Source organism: Varanus komodoensis, unplaced genomic scaffold (assembly GCF_004798865.1).
Source record: "Varanus komodoensis strain SLA01 unplaced genomic scaffold, ASM479886v1 scaffold35, whole genome shotgun sequence".
In the NCBI taxonomy this organism is placed as follows: Eukaryota; Metazoa; Chordata; class Lepidosauria; order Squamata; family Varanidae; genus Varanus; species Varanus komodoensis.
In genome coordinates, this window is record NW_025335856.1 from 5,196,909 (window position 1) to 5,222,893 (window position 25,985).

General features: G+C 42.8%; 1 protein-coding gene across 1 annotated transcript; it reads left to right on the forward strand.

Moving 5' to 3' along the window:
• The first annotated feature begins 1,132 nt into the window (after nt 1-1,132).
• Nucleotides 1,133-24,134, forward strand: JHY (junctional cadherin complex regulator). Its single transcript, XM_044439489.1, has 7 exons — nt 1,133-1,471; nt 3,938-4,451; nt 14,611-15,308; nt 17,969-18,260; nt 19,834-19,914; nt 22,816-22,941; nt 23,931-24,134. The coding sequence occupies exons 1-7, from the start codon at nt 1,143-1,145 to the stop codon at nt 24,132-24,134; spliced, it is 2,244 nt and encodes a 747-aa protein (XP_044295424.1). The 5' UTR covers nt 1,133-1,142.
• The last annotated feature ends 1,851 nt before the right edge of the window (nt 24,135-25,985 follow it).

Genomic DNA, 25,985 nt, shown 5'->3' on the forward strand with positions numbered 1-25,985 from the left:
CCCACGGTGGTGTGTGTTGTATCAGCCCCGTCCAGGCTCTGCTGTGAAGCTAAATGGGCTTTTATTGCTACATGGGAAGTGGAGGCACCCACCACTTTGGATGACTGTGGAAGGAGGTTGGACCAAGTCATGGAGGAGAAGGTTATCCATGGCTACCAGCACTGATGCCTGCATGCTCCCTCCAGTATTAGAGACCATGTGTCTGTGCACACCAGTTACTGGGGAACACGGGTGAAATTGTGACATTCAACTCATGTCTTACCTGTGATATTTTCCTAGGAGCTAGGGTGATGAACCTTTGGTCTCACCAGTTTGGTACAGTCACGTAGAATCACTCTAGGGTTGCCTCTGTTCCAATAAAACCTCCCCCTGCACTGCAAATGTTAGAACCATTTCTAAATCTAAGCAAACAAATAAATCAAAGGATGCAATAAACAGCATATTCTGTTCCTCTCCCATTTTTAACATTGGCAAGGTGAGATCTATAGGTTATTTTTATAGAAATTTATCATCTTTTTTCATGGATTGTTGTACACTGCCCAGAGAGCTATGGGGCTGTTTAGAATGAATTTATGAAATGTAGGGTTAATCAGAAAGTGGTCCTACTGTATGGAATGGGTCTCCCTCCCAGGTAAGTCTCAGGTACATTTCAGGTAAGATCTGAATATTTCTAATGGCAGAAGGCATATTTGTATTCTGACTCTAGACAGCCTTTGAGGCAAATAGTTGAGGGCTCATTTATTGTAAGCATGAAACCAGATTGTTTTTATAATTTGCTTATTACATGCCTGATAAGGATATGAGTTGGTTAAATAATTCAAATACGGTAATATTTAAAAATTACATGAGAAGGTATACCCATCTTTCAGATTTTTATACTTCAAAATTTGAGATAAATTAAATTTTAAAATCAGGAAGTGGTTTTTCTTTTCTTTTTTTTAGTTGAGGGTTCTAAGGATCTTTTAATTTATTTATTTTAAATCCTTTGTTTTCTTTCAAGGCAAATGCAAAGGGCCTAAGAGATTGAAAGCAGATTTGGAAATTAAGACATCAGCAACAATTTGGATGGTATTTTACCAAAGAAGACAGATAATGTGCCATATGAAGTTGAGTTTTCTGCTTCTTCTGAACGCTTTGGCAGTATGAAAGCAAACACCCCATCACAAAATGGGTTGGTTCAGCCACATACACATTACTCCTTTCTGAAAACAGCATCAGAAGGATTGTCTCAGAATGACTCTGATTCTGAAAGTCTTGCTCAGGAGAGACAGTATCAGCTAGAACTCCAGAAGCGGATCTGTGAAAGTGAAGAGCTGGTTGGCCAATCTGATGATGGGCTGGAACAGGACAGCCTAGAAGAAGACAGCCTAGAAGAGCAGTCCTCAGCTGGAGAAGAAGAGCTAGAGGTGGGGGAGACACAACGGATTCCAAAAAGAAGCGGTTGTGGAAAAGAAAACAGCAGAGAGGCAAGGTAAAGAAGCTTCTTTTCAACCCGGGCATGTTGGTTGTAAGTTTCTGCTTTCAGCCACACTATCTGACACATCTGTGGTCAGCCCTAAAATAAGCCCTTCAGTGTCAGACGAAGAATGTTAGTTTCAGGGTGTTGTATCCAGGATTGTCCACAAACTGAGCCTGAAGGCCTTCCCTCCCTTGTTCTGTCCCCAGAATGTTATCCCTATTCTTGGGGGTTTGGTTTGGTTTGGGGTTCTGTGATTCTCCTGCAGCTCCTGTCCTGATCTTATGGCACATTGCTTGCATTACTGATGAAATGAGGGGTTTTTTAGTGGCCTCTGATGAAGATGTACCATAGTCAAAACTATAAAGAGTGACGAGACATTGTGGTGCTTCTTGTGGAACATAAAACCATGTTCCTTAGTGTGTTTTGATGTTTGCCTCTGTTATTTTCTGGCTCAAACACTCATTTGATTTCATGGTAAAATTATCTGCACCTCTTGGCTGGCAATCCAAGCAAATGGTTACATGAGTAGTTACCTTCCACAAACAGCTTCAACAGCTGTGAATGGCTGTAAGTTCCATTGATTTCAGATAAGTGTACTTTGGGTTGCAGTCCCTTCAGGAGGATTTAATATGTATCTACTTATGGTAGAAAACATCAATTTGAAAGATTTTTGAGAATGTGCCAATGGAATAGTTGCCTTTTTTATTCAATAACTGCATAAATGCACAATTAAAAAATCCAGAGTGGCTGTTTTGTCTTCCTTGCTTTGAGAGATGCATTAACTTTCCCCTTCTACACAAATTGAAATTGGATTTGTCACGCACATCTAGGCATTAATGCTGCATAAATGCAAAATAATTGTTGTTTAAAAGGATTGAATTAAGCCTGAATTTAAAAACGATAAATGCATTCTATTTAATGGCCTACTTAGAAACAAACATGGCAAAAAAAATAAAAGAGGGCTAAATTATTAATGGTGGCTTTCATTTGCCTCTTCAGTGGGCAAAGTGGCTAGCTATTGAACATGTGACTGCAAGTGGAAAAGGATGTTAATTATTGGGAAAGGTGCTCCAGTCTTAGGCTCCACTGACAGAGCATGAAGCTTTTCATTTGTTGGAAATTTGATTTTATGTACTCTCAAATTATCACTGTATGTACTCAGAGGGAGTCCATTAACAATGACAAACATGGCAAATGCTTATGACACACCCTGCCTGCATCCGTTACTAAGCTAGGAATTTGAAGAGGAACCTCTGCACCTTTTGTCTCCCCATCTTATTATGCAGCCAGGAAAGAGCAGAGGTGCCCAGAGAGACCCTCTTTTTGTCTGCAGTTGTTTGGGAGTTGAATCCAAATGGGGGTGAACAGTTTCATCGATCGAGGAGACCCTGGATAGCATGATCTAGCCGAGCCCCTACTCTTGGATTTCAGCACAGTCAGCCCCATCCAGGATCATGCTCTGTTTGTTTGAAGCAGTTCCATTGTCCCTGGACGAGTGTCACACAGTTCTCAGTTTATGCCACTTCAAAATAGCTCTTCTGCATGTGTATAATTTGCATGCATGATTAATGATGGCTAGGTTCCAGCTAAACCTGCTGGAGCATCAGTAATCTTTCCATCTCCCGTGCAGCCAGTTGTAGGCATTATCTGAAGTTTAATGGATTATTATAATCAGAAAATACACTATATTAAGTACACCAGAGCTCACACGGAAGGGTTGGGGCTGCAGGTCAAAGCTTGAGACATCTCCTCACGCTCTTGCAATGTGTGGCTTGTTAAGACCAGGCATGTAATGCAGGGGTAGCCCCCAGCCTTTGGGGACTGATAGGCGTATTTGGGAATATGAGGAACAGCTGCGGGCAGCACCACAAAATGGCTCCCAGGGAAGATGCAGCTAATCACAGCATGGCTGCCATGGCGCTCCTGCTAGTCAAGAGGCTGGGAGGGAGTCGTTCTGGGCCTGCCCCATTTTCCACCAGTACGCACCTTTCTTTCTTCCTTGTACTCGCTCTGTGCCTTCTCAATTGCACTCCTGCAACCCTCTTCCTCCCCTCTATCCTTTTCCTATCCCTACGCTCCATCTTTCTCTGCACCCATCGCCTTGCTCTTTCCCTCCCACTCACCCCTTTATCTTGCTGCTCCTCACCGCCCTAACTCCTTGTCTTGCTGTTTCTGCCTGGCCACTCAACTGCTGATCAGTGGCATGTTCAGGAAGAGCAGGACGAACCTGCCGGCACCTCAGATTTTCAAGATGATTAATGGTGATGCTGGCAGGGAGGGCCTTACTGTGCAGGCGTTGTGTTGTGACTGTTTGATGATGGTGGTGCTTCCTATTTGGCACAGATAACCTTGTATTTCTTGCAATGTCTTGCATCTGTTTGAATTAGTCTCTGTTAAAATGGCCAGGACTAGTAGCCTTTCCCAAGAATGCTTGCCTTGCTCCAAAGCATTCCTTTTTGTTTTTGTTTTCCCTTGTAGTGCCCAAGAGGAAATTGTGGATAGATATTCTGAGCTGAGATACAACCCCGACTGGAAAAATAGCAAAGAGGAAGCCGTATTTGTTGAGCTGGATGAATTGCACCAGGAGGACGAGGAGGAGGAGGAAATCTTGTCTGTTGTCCCCCACCATTTGTCCTGCAGCCCTTCCCAGTTCAGGCCCACATGCAGGGACCATCAGTTACTGGGAAGACCACAAAATATACCACCTGCATTTAGCAGACCACCCTTGAACTCTTGTGATCCACCTGCAAAGGTGAGCAGCAGACCTTACAGACTGCACAATGATCAAAAGGAATTAGTAGCCATTTGCCCTTTTGACGGTGGTTCCAATCAATGGAGTGACAGCTCTTCTTCTCCAGTGAAAGAATTTAAAAGGAAATATGGAAAAGACTTCATAGAAAAGAACAAGCTGACCTTGGGACTAGCTACCCAACAGACCAATACCTATTTACAGCTCCATGGTACAAAGGAAAGGGAAGAACCTCAAGGGCAGGTAAGTGAACAATCTCAAGCTGAAAAATGTAAGAATAATAATTCTTAGCATTTACTGTACTTTATAGTGCAATTCTATGCATGACTACTCAGATGCAAACACCACTGTACTGAATGGAACTTCCTGCTAGATAAGTATGTTTGGCACTCCCAGTTTAGGTGTGTACAAAGCATTTCACATCCTGTGCTTGAGATGGCAGAATCCCTGTGATAGCAGAATGGGTGGCACCACCTTAAACTGCAGGCAAATGGGTCACATTGTTAATCCTTCACTTTGTTTAAAAGAAAACTCCTTCCAAGTAGGAAACTGGCTTGTCGAGCATTTGAAAAGCTTTTCTGTCTAGGTTATGTATCTGAATTGCAGAGGATTTTTTAACATGTGAGCGCATTCAAAACACGCATCCCGTTGGTGACACTGAAGAGATGCATCCCAACCTACCATTTCACACTGTAGCACACATGGATCAAATCCTTTTGCAACAACAGGTAAAGTCAGCTGATATTAGTATTTCCCTGTGATGCAGGGCTGAGTGGGCTGAAGCCAAGAAGTTGCTACTTGTCCAAGGCCAGCTGGTTCATGGCTGAAGGAGGATTTGAAGCAGAAACTAGGAAGTTACTGTATACTTGGTCGGACTACTGGTCCATCTAGCATCGTTTTGACCAATCTGTCTAGTATTGCCTAGCTGCTGAACAGAAGCAGCTCACCAATTTCTGAGGGTTGGGAAGTTGCTCAGCCCTACTATTTGAGATACTTCTAAATGAAGGATGCCAAGGTGTGAACCTGCAGCCTTCCTCCAGCACAGTGTGTTCTCCGCTGCTTAGTTTTCACCCCATCTGGCTCACAACTGTTACACTGCATGAGCTGCGGTTCTAAGCAGATAGCAGGAACCACTGGAATTTGGCCTATACATCAATATCATCCAGAGTGGTGTCCACCTACCTATGGTTTGATCTTATCTTCTGGGGTGATGCTTTCTTCCCCAGTCTGGAGTATTTGTCAGTGTGTTTTTTCTCTCCCTGTTGATCTTCCTATATCAAAGCTTCACACATTCAGAGATGTGCTAACTGTTAGGCAGCCATACAACTGTCACAATCTTAGAAGTGTTCTCTCAGCACAAGTTGTACAGTGGCTAGAGGTGCGTGGGATCGGCAGCAAGTTTATGATGCATTTGTGGCAGTCAGATGCGAAAAGGGCAGGTCTGTTACACTTTTAATTATGCACAGCTGTTGAAGGTGTGGGAGGCCTCTTGCGTTTGGTGACCTTCATAAAGAGACAAGGGATTAATAAATCCCAAGAGGCAATGCATGAGCAAGCAGTAAGAGAAGAATTGCAAGAGGTTGCTTTCGTATGGTCTCTATTTTTGCATTACTAGAGGTACAATCCTATACTTTTCCACTCAGAAGTAAGTCCCATGGAGTTCAAGGTGTCTTGCTTCAGGTAAGCCTTTATTTCAGCCTAAAGGGGTTATTTGCCCTGATAAGATTAATTATGCAGTGTGGGGGGTGGATTATGCTTACTGATCTTCATACAGAAGCATACATCAGCTTTCTTTTTGGAAGGTGAAAGGGGTTTGTTTTTCTACATCATAGTTAATTTGTTCGTCTTTACTTCAGAATAGGTTTGCTTGTTTGTTTTTCCTTAAATTACGCTGCATATTGAACATCGAATAGCAAAAGCTTGATATGAACCTGGACACACACTAGGGGGCACCGCCAGAATGCCTTAACGGTACTTGGAGTCAGGATAATTTCTTCCCTGGCAGTGGAGTCATTGCATTTGGAATTAAATCCGATAGCCTGTATTGTTCACCTTTTATTGAAGCATGACAAAGTATGTCTGAATGTGATTTTCATCATTTACAAATGCAGAATTTTGAATGTAAGTGAGGTGCCATGCAGTCGTGCCTCATCTGTTCTTTCGGCATGTCCAAATGGTGGGCGTCTCTGCTCCTTCCTTGCCACCATAACCCTTCAGAACACCCTCCCCTCTCTTCTCTGCTCCCACAAGCTCTCTCTGACCATTTTACCTCAGTTTCCCACTCTCACTGGCCTCTCTCACACCACATGCCAGGCTTTGTCTGAAGGGACCTCAGCCTCTAAGGGGGGGGGGTGTTAAAAGGCTGTCTGGGGGGCTGCATGAGGGAATGAGCTGATTTGTGCCCATTTCCTTTAATACTGAGTTTCATTGATGGTGATATAATACGTGTTTTGCTAGCTCTTGGTGCAGAAGTTTTAATCCAAGGTCAAGATGAACCCTCCTGGGTAGATATTAACTGCTCTCACATCTACTGCCAATATAGTCAAACTTATTTGCAGTGAAGATATTTAAAGAGCGAAAGCATACAAAAGCATTAAAAAGAGCCATAGTGGAATGATTATAAATCTGGGAGAAAATACATTACTGACTAGCAGATTTCTTTGAATGCTGCTGTCTCGATATAATAATCAGTTGGACAAGCATTGTGCTTCACAGTACGTCAATGCCGTATGTTAGCCTCTGGGAGTTAAACTTTGGTATGGTATTTTCTTAATTGTCACTGAATTCTAAATGATTTCAGAAAAGCCTGGTATGAGAATAAATGCTATCTAGGTTAGGGAGGAGTAGAAAGAACAAGCTGGTTCAAATTTACGTGTTGCACCAAAGTGAGAATGCAAGGCCATGGCTGGGTTACAACAACACTACAATGCACATTCAAGGACTGAGTATGGGTTGACTATGGGTAATGGTGTTGTCTGAGGCCAGCTGAGATGACAAACCAGTTCATAACCCAACCACAAACCATGGTCTTCTTGGAAGAATTCTCCAGGCGCCCCCACTGAAGAATGCTAAGGATCATGTGGCCCCGTGGCAAAACACCTGCTTTGTCCAGAGTTCAGTCCCTGGCTTCTCTGCTTTCTGATATCCTGGAGAGTTGTTGCCGGAGGCTGTTGACAGTATTGGGCTAGATGGACCGGCAGGATCTTGTATTTCTAAGTAGCTGGCTACAGGAGGGCCTCGTTTGTTGTTACCTGGCTGCTCTTTCACTAGAGAGGGAAGCTTCCAGTAGGATTAATGGGCTGTCCCTTTGTATTCCAAGCAACAGCTTGTGCGGTGGGTGGGCGGTGGGACTGTGGCATGGGAGAAACGGGTCAGCAGAACAGTAATGCTCCCAATCCTGATCGCATCTTCCAGCAGCTGCTTTTTACAGTGGAAAAGAAAGATAAGCATTAACCACATCTACTTTGACCCTGAGTGTCTACTTAAAAGAATGTAATACACAAAACAGCCCTGAGATAAGCCATTTTTGAACATTTAGAGAAAAGGCTGTGTAAGTGGTAATTATTATTATTGTCATGATTAAATGAGTATATACACCTGCGCAGGGCTGCACAAACCAGGGCTGGAGTGAATGTTTCCTGAAATCACATTGTATTTTCTAAAGCATCAACTTCTTTTGCAGTGCTGCCTGATTCTCTAAGAACCCGATGATGAGTTTCTTTGAGAGAGAGGCAGAGAAGTAGCTGGACCTATCTAGCTCAGCTGTACTCGGTATGAGTTGCTTTCCTCCCTACAAAACCCTTACTTCAAAGCGAGGAACATAATGTACAATTTTTTAATGGCTCTAGACCAAGGCACTCAGACTCTCTGTGCACTGTGCCTTACCTCCGTGTAAACACCTAATCAAGATTGCCTGCGCTTCAACAATAGCAGCCGAATGCAATTCGAGAACCAGAAGCCTTTGAAGTCCCCCCTGCAAAGGCCGGTTTCCTAGTCTGGGATAATGACATGTCATGATTGCTGTCTTTGTTGTGTCTTTTCAACAGAGAAGCAATTACGGGCCTCAATTTAACAGAATAGACATTACACAGCTTATGATGCTCAAAATGCAATTTCATTTGATCATTTTCTCAATTTGATTGGCATTAATAGAACAGTTCCCCCCACCCCAAAAAAGAAGAAGGAGGAAAAAGAGCAGGTCGAAGTTGTGTCCACTTCCTTTTTCAAAGAGATGGTACAGAATTATACTGTACACCATGTGTGGCGCTACCAAAACATTTTTCCCAGTGCAAAATCCATCCATCCCTCTCTCTCTCTCTCTCTCTCTCTCTCTCTCTCTCTCTCTCTCTCCTTCTCCTTCTCCTTCTCCTTCTCCTTCTCCTTCTCCTTCTCCTTCTCCTTGTTCGGGAAAAGCCAAACCCTTGGGTGTCTTCCTAATATTTCTGATCTGCCCTAGAGTGCTGTGAAGCCTGATAGACTCAGTCCATAATTAGTACTTGGATCAATGTGACACAGTGGGAGGATTAATTACATGAGTCAAAGACCCCTGAAAGTTATGACTGTGAATTTCACTTGCCTGGATGGGCAGCCTCCTGCACTTCCAGCTGTAATTGGCTTCTCAGAGTGGGGAAAGCAAATGGGGGTAAACTGCCAGGAACTACACAGGATTCCTTTGTGGGCCATTATAAGCCACAGATGGCTTTAGTGGCCAAAGGTTCTTCCAACATGAAAAACTTACAGTCCTCCCAAGGAATTGCCCCATTCCTATATTACATCTGCCCATATGGATTTAGATGGCAAGGATTACTGCAGATTAAACACACCACTGTTGATGAAGGTTAAAAGTCAGCTAGAGTGGCCAACATGAGGCAAATATGCATTGTTTAGTGTGGATGCCAGAAGATGGTGAATCTGGGAATGCCAGATTTCTTTGGGAATGCCCATTGGATAGAGATCTGAGTACTAGATACCTTGATCACCTTACAGCTGGTATTTGACATAACCCCTTGTTGAACACAATCATATTATAATTGGCTGGTACAGATTATTTTGTAACATATAGCACAGGTAAATTGGTTGAGTTTGCTGTAGAGAAGAGGGAGTTGTTTTTATCTCAGTAGATAATAATATAAGCCATCAAACATTTTTTGTTAGCTTAATAATTTTAGTACACAATCTTTTATGGACAGTTGTATACTAATATTCTCCTAATATTTTTCATTAATATATATATATAGCCTGATTGTGTGTGTGTTGACATGCTGTATCTTAATTGCCCTGTGCTACAAGTCTATATTTTGCGTGTATTTAAAAGCTTGGCTGGCTGTTGAACATTCAGCTGAACCGAAACAGAAACAGAACCAAACACTATAGCATCATTTATCTGTGGGCTTTTAGAAGCTATGGATGGCAAATTTTGGACAGACTGGTATTCCTGTGCAAAGCAGAATCTCATTCAGTGTGATAAGAAGACCACCAGCCCAGGCAAGAGGAAAAGAAGCATTTCAATTGCAGTTTTGGAGGCCGTGTGACCAGAGTAATATCTGATAAGTTAAAATGTTATTCAGGGCACTGTCCTATTGCTTGTACCGTCCTGCTCAGCAGCCTCCAAACTCACAAAGAGGAAGGTCAAGATGCCTTCTTGCTGATACCAGAGTGTAGGACATGGAATAATCAATTCAGGTTGCAACAACCCAGATTCAGGCTGGACATCAAGAAAAGTTTCCTCACTGTTAGAGCAATATGACAGTCGAACCAGCTGCCTGGAGAGGTGGTGGGCTGTCCCACACTACAGACATTCAAAAAGAAACTGGGTGGTCATCTGAGTGGGATGGTGTAACGTGGTGTCCTGCAACATCAGGGGGCTGGATTCTATGGCCTTCATGGCCCTTCCAACTCTACTATTCTAAGATTCAGAGGCTGTTGAGCATCCAGTGCAAAGTCGGAGGCGTGTGAAACTGTTTCCCAGCTCCAAAGGCAGAGCTTTGTTTCTTAGGTCTGGTCTGGAACTGCAAAGTATCCTGCCCTCCTCCAACCCCCAGACCTTGTCTAGGAGCTACGAGATCACTGTTGTAGAAGAGGACAAAGACCTCATGTTGGAACCACTTCCTTCCTGCTCTCTGCTCATAATTACAGATGAGTAAGAATTTTGTATCTCTTAGAGAATTTTCCGAAATTTGCAAATGGTTCCAGATTCAAGAAAAAAAGAATATGAGATTTAGAAACTTAGAATGTGGAACTTTGCCTTGTGAACTGGACTTTGGTACAGTAATAGAACATTATTTTTGGGATGGTGACAAAATGCCTCTTCCCATTATCAGTTAGATCACCTCTAAGGATTATGCCATACCACATCAAGCCTCCTTATTAATTGGGACCTAAACACTTGAAGTAATGTACAGCTATAGTTCAGGCAAAAAATAAATGTGAAGCAACTGTAATTAACTTAGCTTCATTCTCAGAAAGTAATGAAAAAAGGTGGGCTTGGAAAATATACAGCTTAAAGAACTCGTTTGGTCTCATGTAACTCCAGCAAAAGATTAATGCAGCTGTAATTCCTGCAACTGAAGACAAAGTAAGAATTTATAGATACATAACTAGGGGCATACTTAAAGGAACAGTCCACTCGTGCTAAAAATAAATAGATTGTGGCACAAACCATTTCACAGTGAGAGAGATGATTCCCTTACATTATCAGCAGGTGATTTTCCCTCAAGGAAAAATGAGCAATAAAACAATGTGTTATTAGGGCTTGTAGAAGAAAAAGCTTTTTGCCTGCAAAGGCAGGAGATGGGGCAGGTTCAGACAATGTGTTCCCCACTTGTTGAGTATGACACTCAAAGCAGTGAATGTACAGTATCATACCATCAAAAACACAATGGAATATAGCAATACACGATGCAATAGCGATAGGAATCCATGGCAAAAGACATCCTCTGCTCTGTGCTGCAAAGCATGGCTGGCTGGGTCACTCTTCAGGAAGGACCGTGTTAAGAGGTGGGTCTGGATGTGACAACCGAATCTCAGAAATGGGGGGACCTGTCCAGTGACAGCTGGAAATGGAATTCAGAAGGTGGCTGCTCAGCCCACTGTAACTCCGGAAGAACGCCCTCTGGAATGCTCCCTGGATCTCAAAATCAGGTAGGAACATATGGGGTGACATGATCCTCCTGGTATCAAGCACTGTAAGGTGTTCCATGTGAGCAATATTTATTTAAAATTTGTATGCCATCCTTTATATAACTATCTCAGGACGGCTTATGGCAATTTAAAAGAACAATTTAAAAGCATCGAATATCATCCAATAACAATTAAAACAGCAGCACTGTGTAAAACAATAGACATTAAATAAGCCAGATCAAATCAAAACAAAACAAAGCAAAAGCAACTACAAAACCATTAAAACTATAAATTTTTAAAATACCGCTTAAATAAAAAGGTTTTAACCTGGCGCCGAAAAGATAACACCTTACACTTGACCTGGTAGCTTATGGGTAGCCAGTCAAGAAGCTGCTGTTGTTCAGCAAAGATGGTCATGCTTGAAGGAGCCACCACAGATACAATACTATATCATCATCTTCATCATCTTGCATTTCTATACCACCCATAGCCAAAGCTCTCTGGGTGGTTCATAACATTTAAGTCACCCATCCTGTTTTCAACCAGGCCCAGCCCTACTTAGTTTCCAAGATTAGGCAGAATCAGGCACTTCAGGCTAAACATGGAGCTGCCTTTGCAAAAAGTCCATAAACTTCAGTTAGTGCAGAAGCAGAACATGGTGTTAACTGGGACTATGTGATATGCACAGGTTACTTCATCACTTGCATTGGATCCCAGTCCATTTCCATTCTCAGTGCAAAAAGCTAGCTTGGACCTCTGAAGTCTTTCACACAACTTTGGCCCCAGTACCTGAAAAACTGCATCTTCCCGAATATCCCAGTCCAGGCCTTTGAAGTCATCAGCAGCAGGTACACCTTCAGGTATCCCCACAATAGCAGATGGTTACAAAGGAGAGGGCCTTTTCAGTGGTTCTCACCCCAGGTTGTGGGACGGTCTTCCCAGCAAGGTCTGCCTAGCCTTACTTTTTATGCCTTTTTTGCACTAGGCAAATACCTTTTTGTTTTTGTTTTTTTCAGGCTTTTAAAAAAATTAAAATACTTTATTTCAACTTCTTAATCTCTGAATTACACTCTGCTTTTAGCTCTGTGAACGTAGCTGGTATTCTCTGTATTGATTCTAGTAGTGCTGAAATTATTTGAATCTCTCCTTTGATTCCTTCCTTCCTTCCATGATATTTGGGCTGCATTGTGTTGACCCCTTTAAACCAGATATGTGATTTTATTTTATTTTTAATTGTTTGTTGCCCAGAGAACCTTTGTTTTGGAATGACCAATAAATGTAATCGATCAATCGATATGTTGGTTTCCCTACCTTTGCTTCTTGAAGTCAGTAAGATGGGAGCCTGCTCCCACAATAAGTCCATTTGCTTTTATTTATGGACAGAGCAATCCTGTGGCCTCCAGGCAGAACCTTGACAGCCACAGGATTGCTCAGATGCCTAGTTGCAAGCTCAGAAAATCAACCAGCATTGTAGCTGAGGAAACACATGCCCTCACAGCCTGTGAAGAATGAACCACACTGGCTGTGTCTCCAAGGACCAACTTTGGAGAAGTGGTTTTGTGGGTATGGAAGGGAGGAAACCGACCTCACCAAAATAAGAGGTAGTCTGGTGGCATCTCAGCCTCTTTCCACTCCAGAGCACTTCCCTTAGATGACTCCACTATGTTTTGGGGGTGACCTACAGTAAAAGAGAACTGCTACATGAAGGGTAATATCATAACCCTTGAAACAGAGAATCAACTGCAGAGGATCACAAAAGAACATAAAATTAATTCATTTCAACTATGTGATTCTGTTCTTCCTACATACCATGGAGCTTCTGAACTTGAAAACTTCTCCTCTCTTTTTGAGTCAGATTTTATGGTTGCAATCCAGCTAGAGTCTCTTGAGGAGATTGTGTTGAATCTTCAGCGGTCCACCCTCTAGGAGACGGACTAAGGAAGCATGTTATGTTGTCACAGTAAAATGATACAGCTTTTCTTCCTGGAAATTGATTTTTATGTACAACTCCGCTTGATTCATCCAAGCAGGAAAGCAATGACTGGGCCACCCCTTGGCTTCAGTTCACGCTGGGACTCTAGGACTGTTACATAAGAGTTGTTCTACATGCAAACAGCAATCGCTAGAAAAAAGGTCTGGCTAACAAGTTATCATCTTGGCACCAGGAGCTGAGGTTCCCCAGCGCTAACGCTTTCACTAAAACACTCTGCTCTATATGTGACTTAATATCCACCATTAAGCAGTTACTTTGAGTGCATATGCGCTGTCACAAATGCAAGCGTGGTTAACAAAGGAGCCCTGGTGAGACTGGTGGATGAAATGGAGTGCTCAGGGCACACAAAGATTAAATGGACTGAGAACGCCTTTGTGCGGTTCCTCGGGGGAGCCCATGTCTCACCTCATGAGGAGTGGCACCTGATGCCTTAACTGGAAGCTGATGAAGCTTTAACTTTAAAAAAAATCCTTTTTCAGGTATGATGTCCTTTGAAATGGCAGAAGAGGACTCTCAGTCTCCATTCTCTCACTGTGGGCTGACTATTCCTTCCTCTGGCATAGGTACAGGTGTGCACCACATACCTGAAGTATTGTGCAATATGGGTACTCCATGAACAGGCTTGCATGAGGTCCAAAGCATGCCACATTTTCTCCCTACAAACAATATGGAGAAGGTGAAAATTGGCCTGTTTACGGAAGGTGCAGTGATGCATTAATTTACACTGGACAGTGGTAGGAGGAGGGTTGTGTCCAAATAATTCAGCTCAGTCTCAAGCAGTCAGACTCAGTTTGATAGAAAATGAAAATGAAAATCTATTTTACAGGGCTTAATACATATACAATTAATTTGTTTGTTTTTATGAAGTAATTATTTTCTGCTTGCAACATACGAGTATGTATCTAAGCTGAGTTGATGAGCCTGCAAACATTCTTGTTCAGAATCAGCATTATATTATTCGATTAAAGGAAAAAAAGAATGTAATACATTGATTACTATCTATCTGCATAAAACTGGCTGTATACTGGGAGGTTAAAATTGGTATATATGGTATTTTGGGCTGAGAATGGAAGGAAAATACCTTAATCATTGGATTAAATACAACTAAGCCCTTGAGAAAACTATTCTTGACAATCTCGGATGCAAACTTTTCAAACAAAATACACCCCACCACCATATAGCTCATGATATAACTACCCTACACTGCCTGCCAGCGTTGCCAAAATATTCTTATGCAATGAATATAGAACAATGTCTATATTTCATGATTAATTTGATTGCTCATTTTAGGTTTACCAATACAAAAGACCAGTGGTGGGCAGAACAAACTTGAGCGAAGCTGTGTCCCCGAAAGAAAGCTCTTTGGGTGGAAGCCCTATCCACAATGCATTCAAAACCCAAGTAGAACTAAGAAGCCAGGATGTTGGATGTCACAATATATTAGAATGTGGAAATATTCAAACCAGTTCCAGCTCTTATGCAGAAGTGTCTGATGTGGAGCCAGGTGGCAGGCGAGGGCTGCACCACCGGTTTTATCCAAATCCATCTGTGCCTGCTCTCTGTCCCTCCATCACAGATAACTCCAAGCAGGATAGCGAGTTTGCTACAGACCCGGCCAACATTGTTCCTCGGAATGGCAAGCAAAATTCCATGAATGTATCCATTGCTAGGAATTCTTTTCCACTGAGTTCCTACCAAAGCTCCCTAGGACTTCATTCACCATGTACTGGTGAAAAGAAGAAGAAATATCAATACCTTCCTGAAAACTCTGTTGGATCCCACTACCAATATCCGTATCAGCGTACTGTTTCAGAACCCCTGTCTGTTGCCAGACATGGCAAGCGCCAGAACCTCCTAAGGCACCAAAGCATTTCACGTATTCACCATGATGGCATTCAACGGCCATTAAAAGGAGAAGTTTTGTGTCAGAACCCCAGACAGAAATATACAGAGAAGATCCCTGGCAGCTATGCTTCTGGCAACTCAGGGTAAGGATGCGGTTTTAATCTGATGTCATTAAAAAGTGAAGAGAATCAGCAAAACCAAATGGTATCTTGGCACCTGCTCATTTTCTCTCAATTTGTACTTGAAAACGTAAGAAATGGCTTAGCTAGTCCACATTTCATGACATAGCATATCCCTAACAGGATCCTGGCAGATGCTGGATTTTTTGCAACCATCTCATGTTTTGCTGTAGAGACCGGTTTCATAATACCTCCCACGGTCAAAGTGTTGTTGTTGTTTTTATCTAAAGCCATTTTACAGTATAATTCCAAGCACATTTACTGAAAAGTAAATCCCACTGAGGTCAGTGGGACTTACCTGGTAGGAGACATGCTTTTGAATTGTATCCCAATGCTCATCTCCACCTATTTGGCTCATCCCCCAACTAATAGAATCACATTTTAGCAGTACGCTGCCTCTGCACTTAGCTAATAGCTGTTGATAGACCTCTTCCATCAATTTGTCTAATCCTTTTTTATGGAAGCCATCAAAGCCGCAGAATGCTACAATGTCCATTATGTTATTTTACTAGCCAAAAGATACAGCAACGGCCTCTTATTTGCTGTCTTCAAAAAATTAAAAAGGAAAAGTAGGGGACTTGTTTGTTTCTTTTTATCCTACACTTTCTTTCCCAGAAACAGGGCCTAAATAGTGGGTAAGGTCAAATCAATTTTTTGAAATAGCATTTTGTTTTTAAAGGGCTAAAAAGCTAAGGCAGGGGAAAAAGAGTAAAACCCAAGTTGGAAGTGTTCTTTCTTAAATATTTACTCTGCCTTCCAGAAAAACACATGCAAAATAAAACAATAAAAACCACATTAAAATGCTACAGATGTAATCAGTGAATAAAACAGGACAGACCACTAATTAAAAGAATGCGAGTGTGCAGTTCTGTGTTTGTTCAGACAGAAAGAAAGCCTTACCACTCCTTTCGTTCTTCCGGCTAGCATGGCTGCTGGGGAAGGCTGGGAACGGTGTTGCTTTTCAGTGCAAGCAAGCACAGGATTATACCCTAAGTCTATCAACAGCCATTATTATCAATGACAATTAACCCTGACATTATGTATTTATTATATTTCTACCCCACTCAATAGCCAGAATGACTCTCTGGACAGCTACAGAGACAGTATAACTCTGGGTAACAGCTGAAAGGGTAGCTGGCAGGAGAGCTGTTGTCTTCATGCCCTGTAGCATATCTCTGAATGCTGTGATTCTGTTATTAGCAAATGGACCCTGTTTCGCATGACTTGGAATATGCCTTAGATTGATACAGCGAAGCCTGAGCTTTCACACTGTGCCCGCCCCATCTGCATGAAACCGTGCACGTGGACACCTCTAGGGATGTTCCCTGCCATGGTGTTCCCTGAGTGGAGGAGATACAGTGGAAGCTATAACCCTTAGCCCCCTAAGCTCTGCTGACTTCAAAAGCACAACCACAATTAAATTGATTAAAATAAGTGAATGTGTTCGAAAACCCCAAAAGCTGTGGGGTGCACACCCCTAGAGTCTTTTTAGAATGCACGCCAAGTTTCAAGAGTCTAGGTTTCACAGTTCTGCCACTATGGTGTGACAGAGAGACAGGAAGGCATCTTCTTTTATCATGTAGGTAAGATGGTTATTATACATAATAAATGCAATTCCATGTCCCTGTCCCTTCATATTTCTTAGACCTTTAGAATTAGTCACTAGGACATTAATAAATTGAAAAATAAAAGTTTGAAGAGACATTACAATTATCCACAGATTGGCAGTCAGTCACCATTTTGAAATGCACATTTAAGAATATTCTCACACTTGGCAAAATAATTTTGGCAGATATGGCATATCACTTTTGACCAGGAAACACTTTCAAATGCTTCTATTTTGTCCATGTTTAGAGGTTTTTCTCCATATGTCTCCTAAACTGATATGTATGTTCTGGTCTATTTTGTTCATTTATTTTTAAATTTATAGGCCACTGAATAACTCAACAGGGCTCTCTAAGCAGCATACAGCAAAACATTACAATTCCTAGTAATTATAAAAAAATGCTGGTAGTGCGATCTTAAAACAACCCATTGTTAAAATCAGATTTCAAAATGCCTGTGAAAAAGGACAGTCTTCTCCTGGTACCAAAATGAAAGTAGTGGCAGCACCTGGTGGACTCCTTTAGGAAGCCCATTCCAAAGGTCCAGGGTAGCCACCGAGAAGGGCCTTCTTCATTTTGCCATCTCTCTCACTTCCTTTAGGGATGGCTCTTTCAGAAGGACCTGGGGTCTTTTCAGAAGACTTGGAAAGTCTACCATTGGTAGCTGGAGAATCAGCAACACAAAAACTGTTAAATTAATTTAAATTAAATAATGTCTTTTCAAAACAACAAAATGCCAAGGGGCATACTCCCAGGGTCCCATTAATAGGCACACAGAATTTCTGATGGTTTCCTTTTATAGTTTCATCACTACTGCATTAGATGGACAGAAGACATCTTCTTTTTATAGACTGAGAACTAGCTTTAGTGCTTTAGATGGTGCTTTAAAAAGATGTGAGCTGGTTGAGGTTAGTAACTCCTGGGCTGCTCCTTTGACCTGCTACGTGGTCTAAAAATGACTTCTTTTTTCCTTTTTTTGCCATCTTCTCTTGGCTTGCTCATTTGCTGTTGTTTCTTGAGGCCTTCCCAGCCACCTGCTCACGACCTGATCCGAGCCCTTTCTCCAACCACACGGCTCATCCAGGCTGCAGAGAGGCAGCACCGAGAAATCTGTCAACTGGCAGATGATCACCTTGGTGGAATCCAGTTCACTAGCATGTTTCCGCCCATAATACAGAGGGGGGAGAGCGACCCACAGCTCAACAAGGAGAGCCACAAAGAGAGCCAACCCCTTATGAACCGCAGCAATTCTGAAGGCTACTTGCTTCAGATGGAAAAGCAAAAGGAGAGGAAGGAAAAAGAGAACAGAAAGGTGAGCTGGGAGACCATCAAGCAGAGCAGGGGCAGGCGGAAAGTGGATTGTTGGCCAATCACTGTTCAAAATAATGTTTTTGCTTTAGAAAAAATCCTGCTGCCCAACTAGTTAGGCGCTCCAATGGAAACAGAATTGATCTAAGATTAATCAATACATTATTGCATCCTAGTGTCACAAAAATAGTAAGTTTGGAAAGCAGTATGAGAATGAATGAATGAGATGTGCAAATACTGGTAGGTGGGGGAAATGTATTTAATTGGTTGTAAGTGCACTGGTTAATCCATTTTGCATCACCCTGTGGAGTCTGGAAGAATGCAGGGAGCACTGCCTTCCCTTTAAGTTGCAGCATTCATACAATGATTGCAGGCACAGTCATTTTTAGAAATCAGCAGAAAGCCAGGCAGCAGTCTGAGTGACCCATTATCCTTGCCAATCCCACTTTGCTCATCAGCTCAACCCACCAATGCCTCCTTCCATTTTTTAACAAAATCAGTCATTGATTGATGCACAGTTTCTTGATGCACAAGGCCCAAATATTCTGGCTGTTCTGCCTCCAAACCAGACTGTATCCACTTCCTCACAGCTTTCTTCCTGGGTTCTTTTTAGATCTCGCCCCTCTTCTATACAGTAACTGTTTTATGCTGGAGTGCCAGAATGGCTGGAAAGTGGCTTCATGTACCCATGACCAATCGGAATCTTTAAGAAGCTAGCTTTTGGCCTCAGAGCAGACGGACTAAGCCGGGATAATTTTTGCTATGCACTGACTCAGGGGCTCTTTGTGGATTGCTGCTTGACTGCCCCTGAGAAGAAGTTAGGTAGATTAGAATTTTAACTGCGGGCCAAATGTCCTTACCATTCTCTTTCTCCTCCCTGCTCCTCCATAGTCAGACTGTTTCCTTTGTTCCTCGTTTATTTATTTATTTATTTGCCTCACAAACCTCCCACTGCTACCGTAAGCTTTCTCAGAGGTACTGCAGGCAACACACAGGCATCAACTTAATATTGACAGCAAACAGTTTCACCTTTCCAAAGACTGGGGCCATAGATTTTCACTTTTGTTTTTGTTTTTTTTTAACTGAGATATTGGCTTGCAAATCTGCCTGTCCCATATCTCTTTTTATATGGAATTCCACAGGGTTTGTCAGCCCTACTCTTGTATTGGTCTGTGGTAGACAGATATTCACAATTCTGTAGTAAAAGTCTTAAGTGAGTGCCCAAAAGCTCAAGAGCACAGTCCTCTGAGTTTATCTTTGGGTCTGAGGAGTAGATCCTTTACCTGCCTGGCAGACCTTAGTTTACCTTTTGATCCAGCCCACATATAACAGGAAGCCATCATTTTCTGCTACAGAAACAAGCCACACAAACTTTGGTCTTACATGCTCTTCCAAATACGGAATCATTCCCGGGGAAGCCCCATAGTAAACAAATGTAGGAGGGTACTATTATATTCATGTCTAGTTGCGAGCTTCTTATAAGCATCGAGTTGGTATCAAGGCTGGACCTGCCAGGTCCTTGGTCTGGTCCAGCACTGATTTTCTCATGTTCTTATGAAGAAAATCTCTGCATTTAGGGTTCTAGGACAAAAGGCTACATGAAGATGGATGTGAAGCTTGGAGGCCTTGGACCTGACTATGAAATGATCAAAGAGAAAGTAAGCAGAGCTTATGGAATTTTCAGTGATCTTCTTGATGTGTTGTCACTTCTCCACATTTATAACCAGAATTTTTAAATGGAGCAATGGAGGTATGGATACATGGGTAAAAGTTCAGACTGGAATCCAGAGCAGAAACATCTCCACACCGACATTAAAGCCATCAGTTCCCGCTGCATTGCAGTTCAACAGAACCTCCCAGTTGTGATGCTGGAAACAAACAGCATGAGAGGCCCATTATTTTCAGGCCATGACTTTTATTAATATGACAGGCACCCTTGAGGCTCAGGCCATGAAGTTCAGCACGCCTGAAGAAATTAATGCGCAGATGAAGAGTAAGGTTAAAATGGGCCCAAATCAGTTAAGCATTTCCACCCGTTACAAAACAAGCCAATAACTATACTGGAGAAACTCATGATTCCAGGTTTCATGGATGGCATACCCGTTGGCTAATCCATTATTTTGACCTAGTTGATGACCATACTCAAGGCTGGAAAGAATGTTCCACCTGATCATTCATCTCTCCTTCTACAGTTAAATGTTTGCTTCTGCTCACTCATTTGTAGATCCCGTCCCTCGGTTCTAAGCTACTGCAGGGCAGATTATTAAACAAACATTAAACGCATGCACATAAAAGCAGTAGAAAATCCTGCTTTAAAACATCACCAAAACCAGGAAAACTGGCCAAAAAGGGAAGTATTGAAACCAATTAACAAGCATCACAAAAGACTAGGTAAGCAAATAAAAGTAATCATATGAAATTAAGCAAGTCTCCCTAAAGAGAGCATTCCATAGACTGGGTGCCACTCTCAGATAAAGACCTTTGCTCAGTTTTCTGGTCTCAGAGGGAGGAGACACCCAGAGAAGAACCCTGAGGAGTTTGATGGGAATCAGACCAGAAGGACTTCTGTTTCCTTCCAACTCCAGCCAGGGACAGTGCTGGGTACCAGAAAGATCCCAAAGGACAAAAGAAAGATCCCAAAGGACAGTGCTGGGTACCAGAAAGATCCCAAAGGACAAAAGAAAGATCCCAAAGGACAGTGCTGGGTACATATGCTCGAAAGTCTCTCTTTGTGTGTGTCTTTGGGCATCTTTAAAGGAAACTGCCTCCCAAGGATACTCCTATTTGTAATCAGGGGTGCATGGGCAAGGAGAGGAGGGAACTGATTTTGGGGGGGGGCGGGGGAACTAGCCAGGACAATATGAAGGGGGCAGTAGGAGATGAAGCACATATGGGCAAAATGCCTGCTAATCTAAGGGGAGTGGTTGTATTATGGCCCCATCCCTTTATTTTTACAAGTGCCCAAGAACAGCAAGATGGCGGACTCCAATGGGCTGCAATGGAAGAGGTGGGGCTCCAGCCCTAGCAAGCTGCTTCTTAACACAACCTCAGCTGTGGCTCTGTTCATCGTGAAAAAAATAAACATATCTGTGTCCAGAAAACTCAGAGCAGATCATGTTTTCAAGCTGTAGTTTTCTTTGCCCCTCACCAAAGGTATCCATTAGTCATTACTCACCTGCAGAGAATTCCAATTGCAGATAAGTACACCCAAGTTTATTCTCTTCCGGCTGGATCAAGTGTGCATTACTTTAATGCAATTGAGCTGCCGCTGCGAATTCAGATGGCCTGGCTTTATCGCAGAAGGGAAAAATGAAAGTAAACATGGCAGAGCAAATGCAGCCGTGGAGTAGCTGAATGCACATTATGCCCTGTGAAGAAACATCAGGTGTTTCTGGACCAAAGGAGGAGATGAGGCCAATCATCCAAGAAAGACTCTGAAAGAAACCTCTCTCCGCACTACCACTTTTTCTTTTAACTGCGGATGAGTTTACAAGATGCTTTGAATGAAATATGGTAGAATACAATCCAGGTGGCTTTTCCACTCCTCACACAAGACAACAGCAGTATAACATTTACAGTCCAGCAAGACAAGAGGGAGTTGCAATACTAAATAAACCAGCAGTCAGTGCTCTAAAGCAGCTTGTTAAAAACTGCTTTGATTTCTTTGGCCTTGTGTTTGAAAAGAGGCAGATGGGGTGGGCCAGATCAAAGTATCGCCATGAAACTGCTTCCCCAAAGTCAGAGATTCTCCACCATCATATGTCAAATATAACATGCCATTCAGACATGGCTGCAATGAAATGGGTGTATGTTTCAGATTTTAAAAAAAGGTCAGCCATCCAGATTAGGAATAAGACCAAGATTTTATTGGTGCAAATACAGAGCTGGTTTGGGGATTCTACCTCTTTTTGTTCTTTCTTGAGGGATCTTCTTTTGGGTGGGGAAGGGGGATCCCATTTCTGTACACGTGCAGCAAAAATCAGCTATCGGCAGTGCCGAGTGGCTAGTAACCATGATGGTCCCCAAACACCACCCTCCTCGGGTCCTAGCACAGCCAGACAGCTCATGTTAACAGACTTCTGTTTGTAAAATGGAAGCACAGCATTGCCTAAAAAAAAAAAAGTTAAAGGTCAACGGCCCACCTGGAGCTTAAGGGGAGGCACAGGACTGCTGGCTGAGCCAGGGTTCACCTCCATGGAATGTACATCTGGGAAGCCAAAAGTGCCCTTGGTCCTCCCTGTAGGTAAAAAATCTTCTGTGAGATCCCTTTAATTTTTTTGAATCAAAGTAAACTGGGTGGAACCATGGGCGTTTTCCTGGAGAAGCTCAGGTGGCATAATTCCATTTTATTCTTGGAGCAACCTTGTGAAGCAGCCCAGCCCATGTGATCATGACTTGCTGAATGCTGCTGGGTTCTGTCCTACTGAGCATGGATTTTTCAACCCTGGCCTCCACCCATTCCACCACTCTTCATATCCATAGTCCGCCATCATATCATTGTCTGCATCATGTGCAGACCTGTTGAATAACCTTTGGAACACTGCTCTTTTTCTTGACAGTCTGAAAAGATAAAGCAGCAAAAAAAGTATGCCAAGCATGTTCAGGAGCACAACATGAAGAACATCACAAGTACACGGAAACCACAACCAAGATCTGAAATCAAATCGGCAGCTTCAAGGCAGAAGGTAGAGCTAGGGCAAGCAGAGAGTCATGAAACGGGAGAGACCTTTCCCCCAGTGATTGGGGCTGACAACTTGAGAAAGTGCAATGGTTTTTTGGGTGTATGATGTGCAATCTGGGCTTCCATCACTTGGATAAGAGTTTGAGGACTCTGCAGTCCAAACCTATCCCATCTTTCTCTAGCATTTTCACAGCTGTTTATTAGTTTGCTCCTCCTACCCCATATTGCTTTAAATTTTCTTAGTCTTGCACAAACTGAGCATGGACATCCTTGCAGTATGTGGAAACTCAGAAAGACAAGGATTAAATTAGCTCCTGCTACACTCCTGCTTGGAGAAAATGCTTATACTGACCACCTGAAAGTCACTTCATAAGAAGGATGGATGAGAGGAACTGCTTTTTGCAGAGCAACAATTCGTTCTCCTTCATGCACCGCTCTCAAGCAAGGGTTTGGGGACTGGGGAGAAAATAGTAAAATGCCCCTCACTGGAGGCAAGATGAAGCCCACATGTGTATTCTGGAAGTTAGCCCTTCGTGAATGGTCTCTTTTCCCCTACAACTTCTCTCTAAAGCAACCTTAGGAAAGCAGGATGTTCAGGAAAGAAGTGGTAGGTAGGAGAAGAGGGGAATGACCTTGAAACTTTATCCTTGCAACTTCCCCCCACTTGAGGTCCTTGTCACCTTTTTTTCCCCTCACAGCCTTTCCAACCCAAGGGAGGGGACATATTGCCTGCGAGGATGGAAGGCCATCAGGGGAAGAGTTAAGCACCCCTCATCTTGCTGCTGCTTCTCCCCCGAAAAGAATCCTCTCCCTGTGTTGCTTTATGGAGGAAAAGCAGCAGCCGAGATTTCAAAGGCAAGAAGGCAGAGGCAGAACACCTAATAGCCACTTTCACGAGTAGTAAATTGCTCCGTATCATTTTGTCGATTGGATACTGCAGGAGAAACCTGTGTGTTTCCACCGCGATCTTTTGTTTTGCTTCCTTTGTTTTAGGCCCTACAATATGCCAAGACAATTCCCAAGCCAAAACTTTTTGTATCAAGGCCATTGGAACAAGAGCCTGAAGATGAGAAACATCCGGCGCATACTTTAAATGGAGCGACCCTCCCTCCCATCTCATCTCTGGAATCACTGCAGAACAGGCATGAGAAGGAGAAGCAAGCAGTGGCTGCATTCAAGACCCTGCATATCGTATGAGGAACCAGCATCTCAGGGGAGGTTGGCCTCCCCAGCAGCAGATCACGGAACTCTTTCGCTCTGCCCGTCGTCTTGTTTTGGCAGTTGCCAAGAGTGCTGAATGAGAGGTGTCTTAATTATGACCTTCATGAACATTCAGCATGTGAGATGTTTGCCATACTGTTCACTCAGCCTCACTTATTTTTCCCAGATTCTATTGTTGATGATTAAAGAGTTGAATATGTAACATTGTAGAACTGTCTTACCCCACTATTTCCCTGCTTTTTCCATGTCCTTCCCTCCAAAATGCTTTCTTAGGCCATGCCAGATCTTATTTTACAGGGACTACAAATGAGGTTGTAAAACAGCTAAGTATGCTTCATTTCAGACTGTAGATGGGGGAACACACAGCTGACCGAAAGAGCCATAGCCAAGGAAGAATGTTTATTATCCCAACTGCTATTTGTGTGAACACGGCCATAAAATGTGCTCCTTTTTATCCCCCTTATAATGAGCTGTGACATGTTGAACACCATTTTGGATATGTGGTCCCAAATTGGAGTACTTGACAGTTAGAAACATAGAAACAGAGCGAGTCAGAAGGAGCTTCCTGGGCCATCTAGTCTGACCTCCGGCACCAGTTGTGCAATGTCACGTGAACCCAACAATCATGAGTTAGTTGAGGGCACAGGACTTGTGTGAAGTGAGAGAGCCTCAGCAGGAAACAGCCAGACTCAGAAACCTTTGGTAGACCCGTGTTCTGAAAGTAGGCTTTTTCTATCCGTACCCTTCCCACCACATGGGCACTGATCCAGCATGGTGCAATCCATGTTGCATTGCTGTGTGTGTGGATAGCACGAACCGCTTCCCTAGGAAGGGGAGGCACAATCAGCCATACCAACATCGTAGCACATTTGCACACACACTGCTGAAGCAGAGCATGGCACCACATTGAAGTGTGACGCCTGCATCCCTGCCTGTCTCTTCCAGGATTTGTTTTGGTTTATGCCCTGACTCTCAATTACCCACTTATGTTAGCATCTCTCCCAGATGCAGCCCGTAAAGCTGCAACATACAGGCATTGCCATATCGCTTCCATTAAAAGCTGCTCTCTGCTGAAAATAATAACCACACAGAAATGGGAACACTTTGAAGCATTTCTGATTAGGGTCCTAAACTTGTTGTTTCTCTGATTAAAAGTGATAATCCCCCTACTACAACGCTTGAGAACCTATTTTTAATGAAACCTTTAGAGGGATATCAAAGAACTATTTATGTGCATCTAATATTTTAATTAGATTAAATTCTCAATTTAACCCATTACATGCACACACACCCCTTTGATGAGCTGTATGCTCTGTGTTTTGCCCCAGATGCTAGAAGTAATGAATGCTGAACCTTTTGGTTTAATGAGCATTTCTGCCTTTCCATTGTGACTCTCTTTGTATCTCTTTTTTATTGTTGATATTATTATTATTATTTCCTGAGCTATAGAATTTAGTTAATTGAAGGAGTCTCTTACCACCACACATTAAGGGCTCTAAATTAGCATCCCCTTTCTGATTAGAAAATGCAAGCGGACATTTTTGCTTTGATCCAAGGATTTAGTTGAAGTAGGCCATGGTCCCCTGAAAATGAGCTGATGGCCTTGTTATTAGGATGAAATGCAAATGCATTCCATGTGTTGGGAAATGCTTAATGTCTTAATTGATCACCTTCTGGACCATACACCCCTTCCTTGTTTCCTGTGCATCACCTGGAAATCAGGGCAGCTTTGAACAAGATAGAAGCAGCCTCACATGTTAAGGTGCATTAACATTGTATTCACGCATCCTTCCCTGCTCCCTGGTAATTTTATTTATTTATTTATGT

Coding starts and splice junctions, on each gene's coding strand:
- JHY (XM_044439489.1), top strand. CDS start 1,143: ATGAAAGCAAACACCCCATCACAAAATGGGTTGGTTCAGCCACATACA. Junction 1,472..3,937: donor GAAAACAGCAGAGAGGCAAG/GTAAAGAAGCTT, acceptor TTTCCCTTGTAG/TGCCCAAGAGGAAATTGTGG. Junction 15,309..17,968: donor TATGCTTCTGGCAACTCAGG/GTAAGGATGCGG, acceptor TTGTTTCTTGAG/GCCTTCCCAGCCACCTGCTC.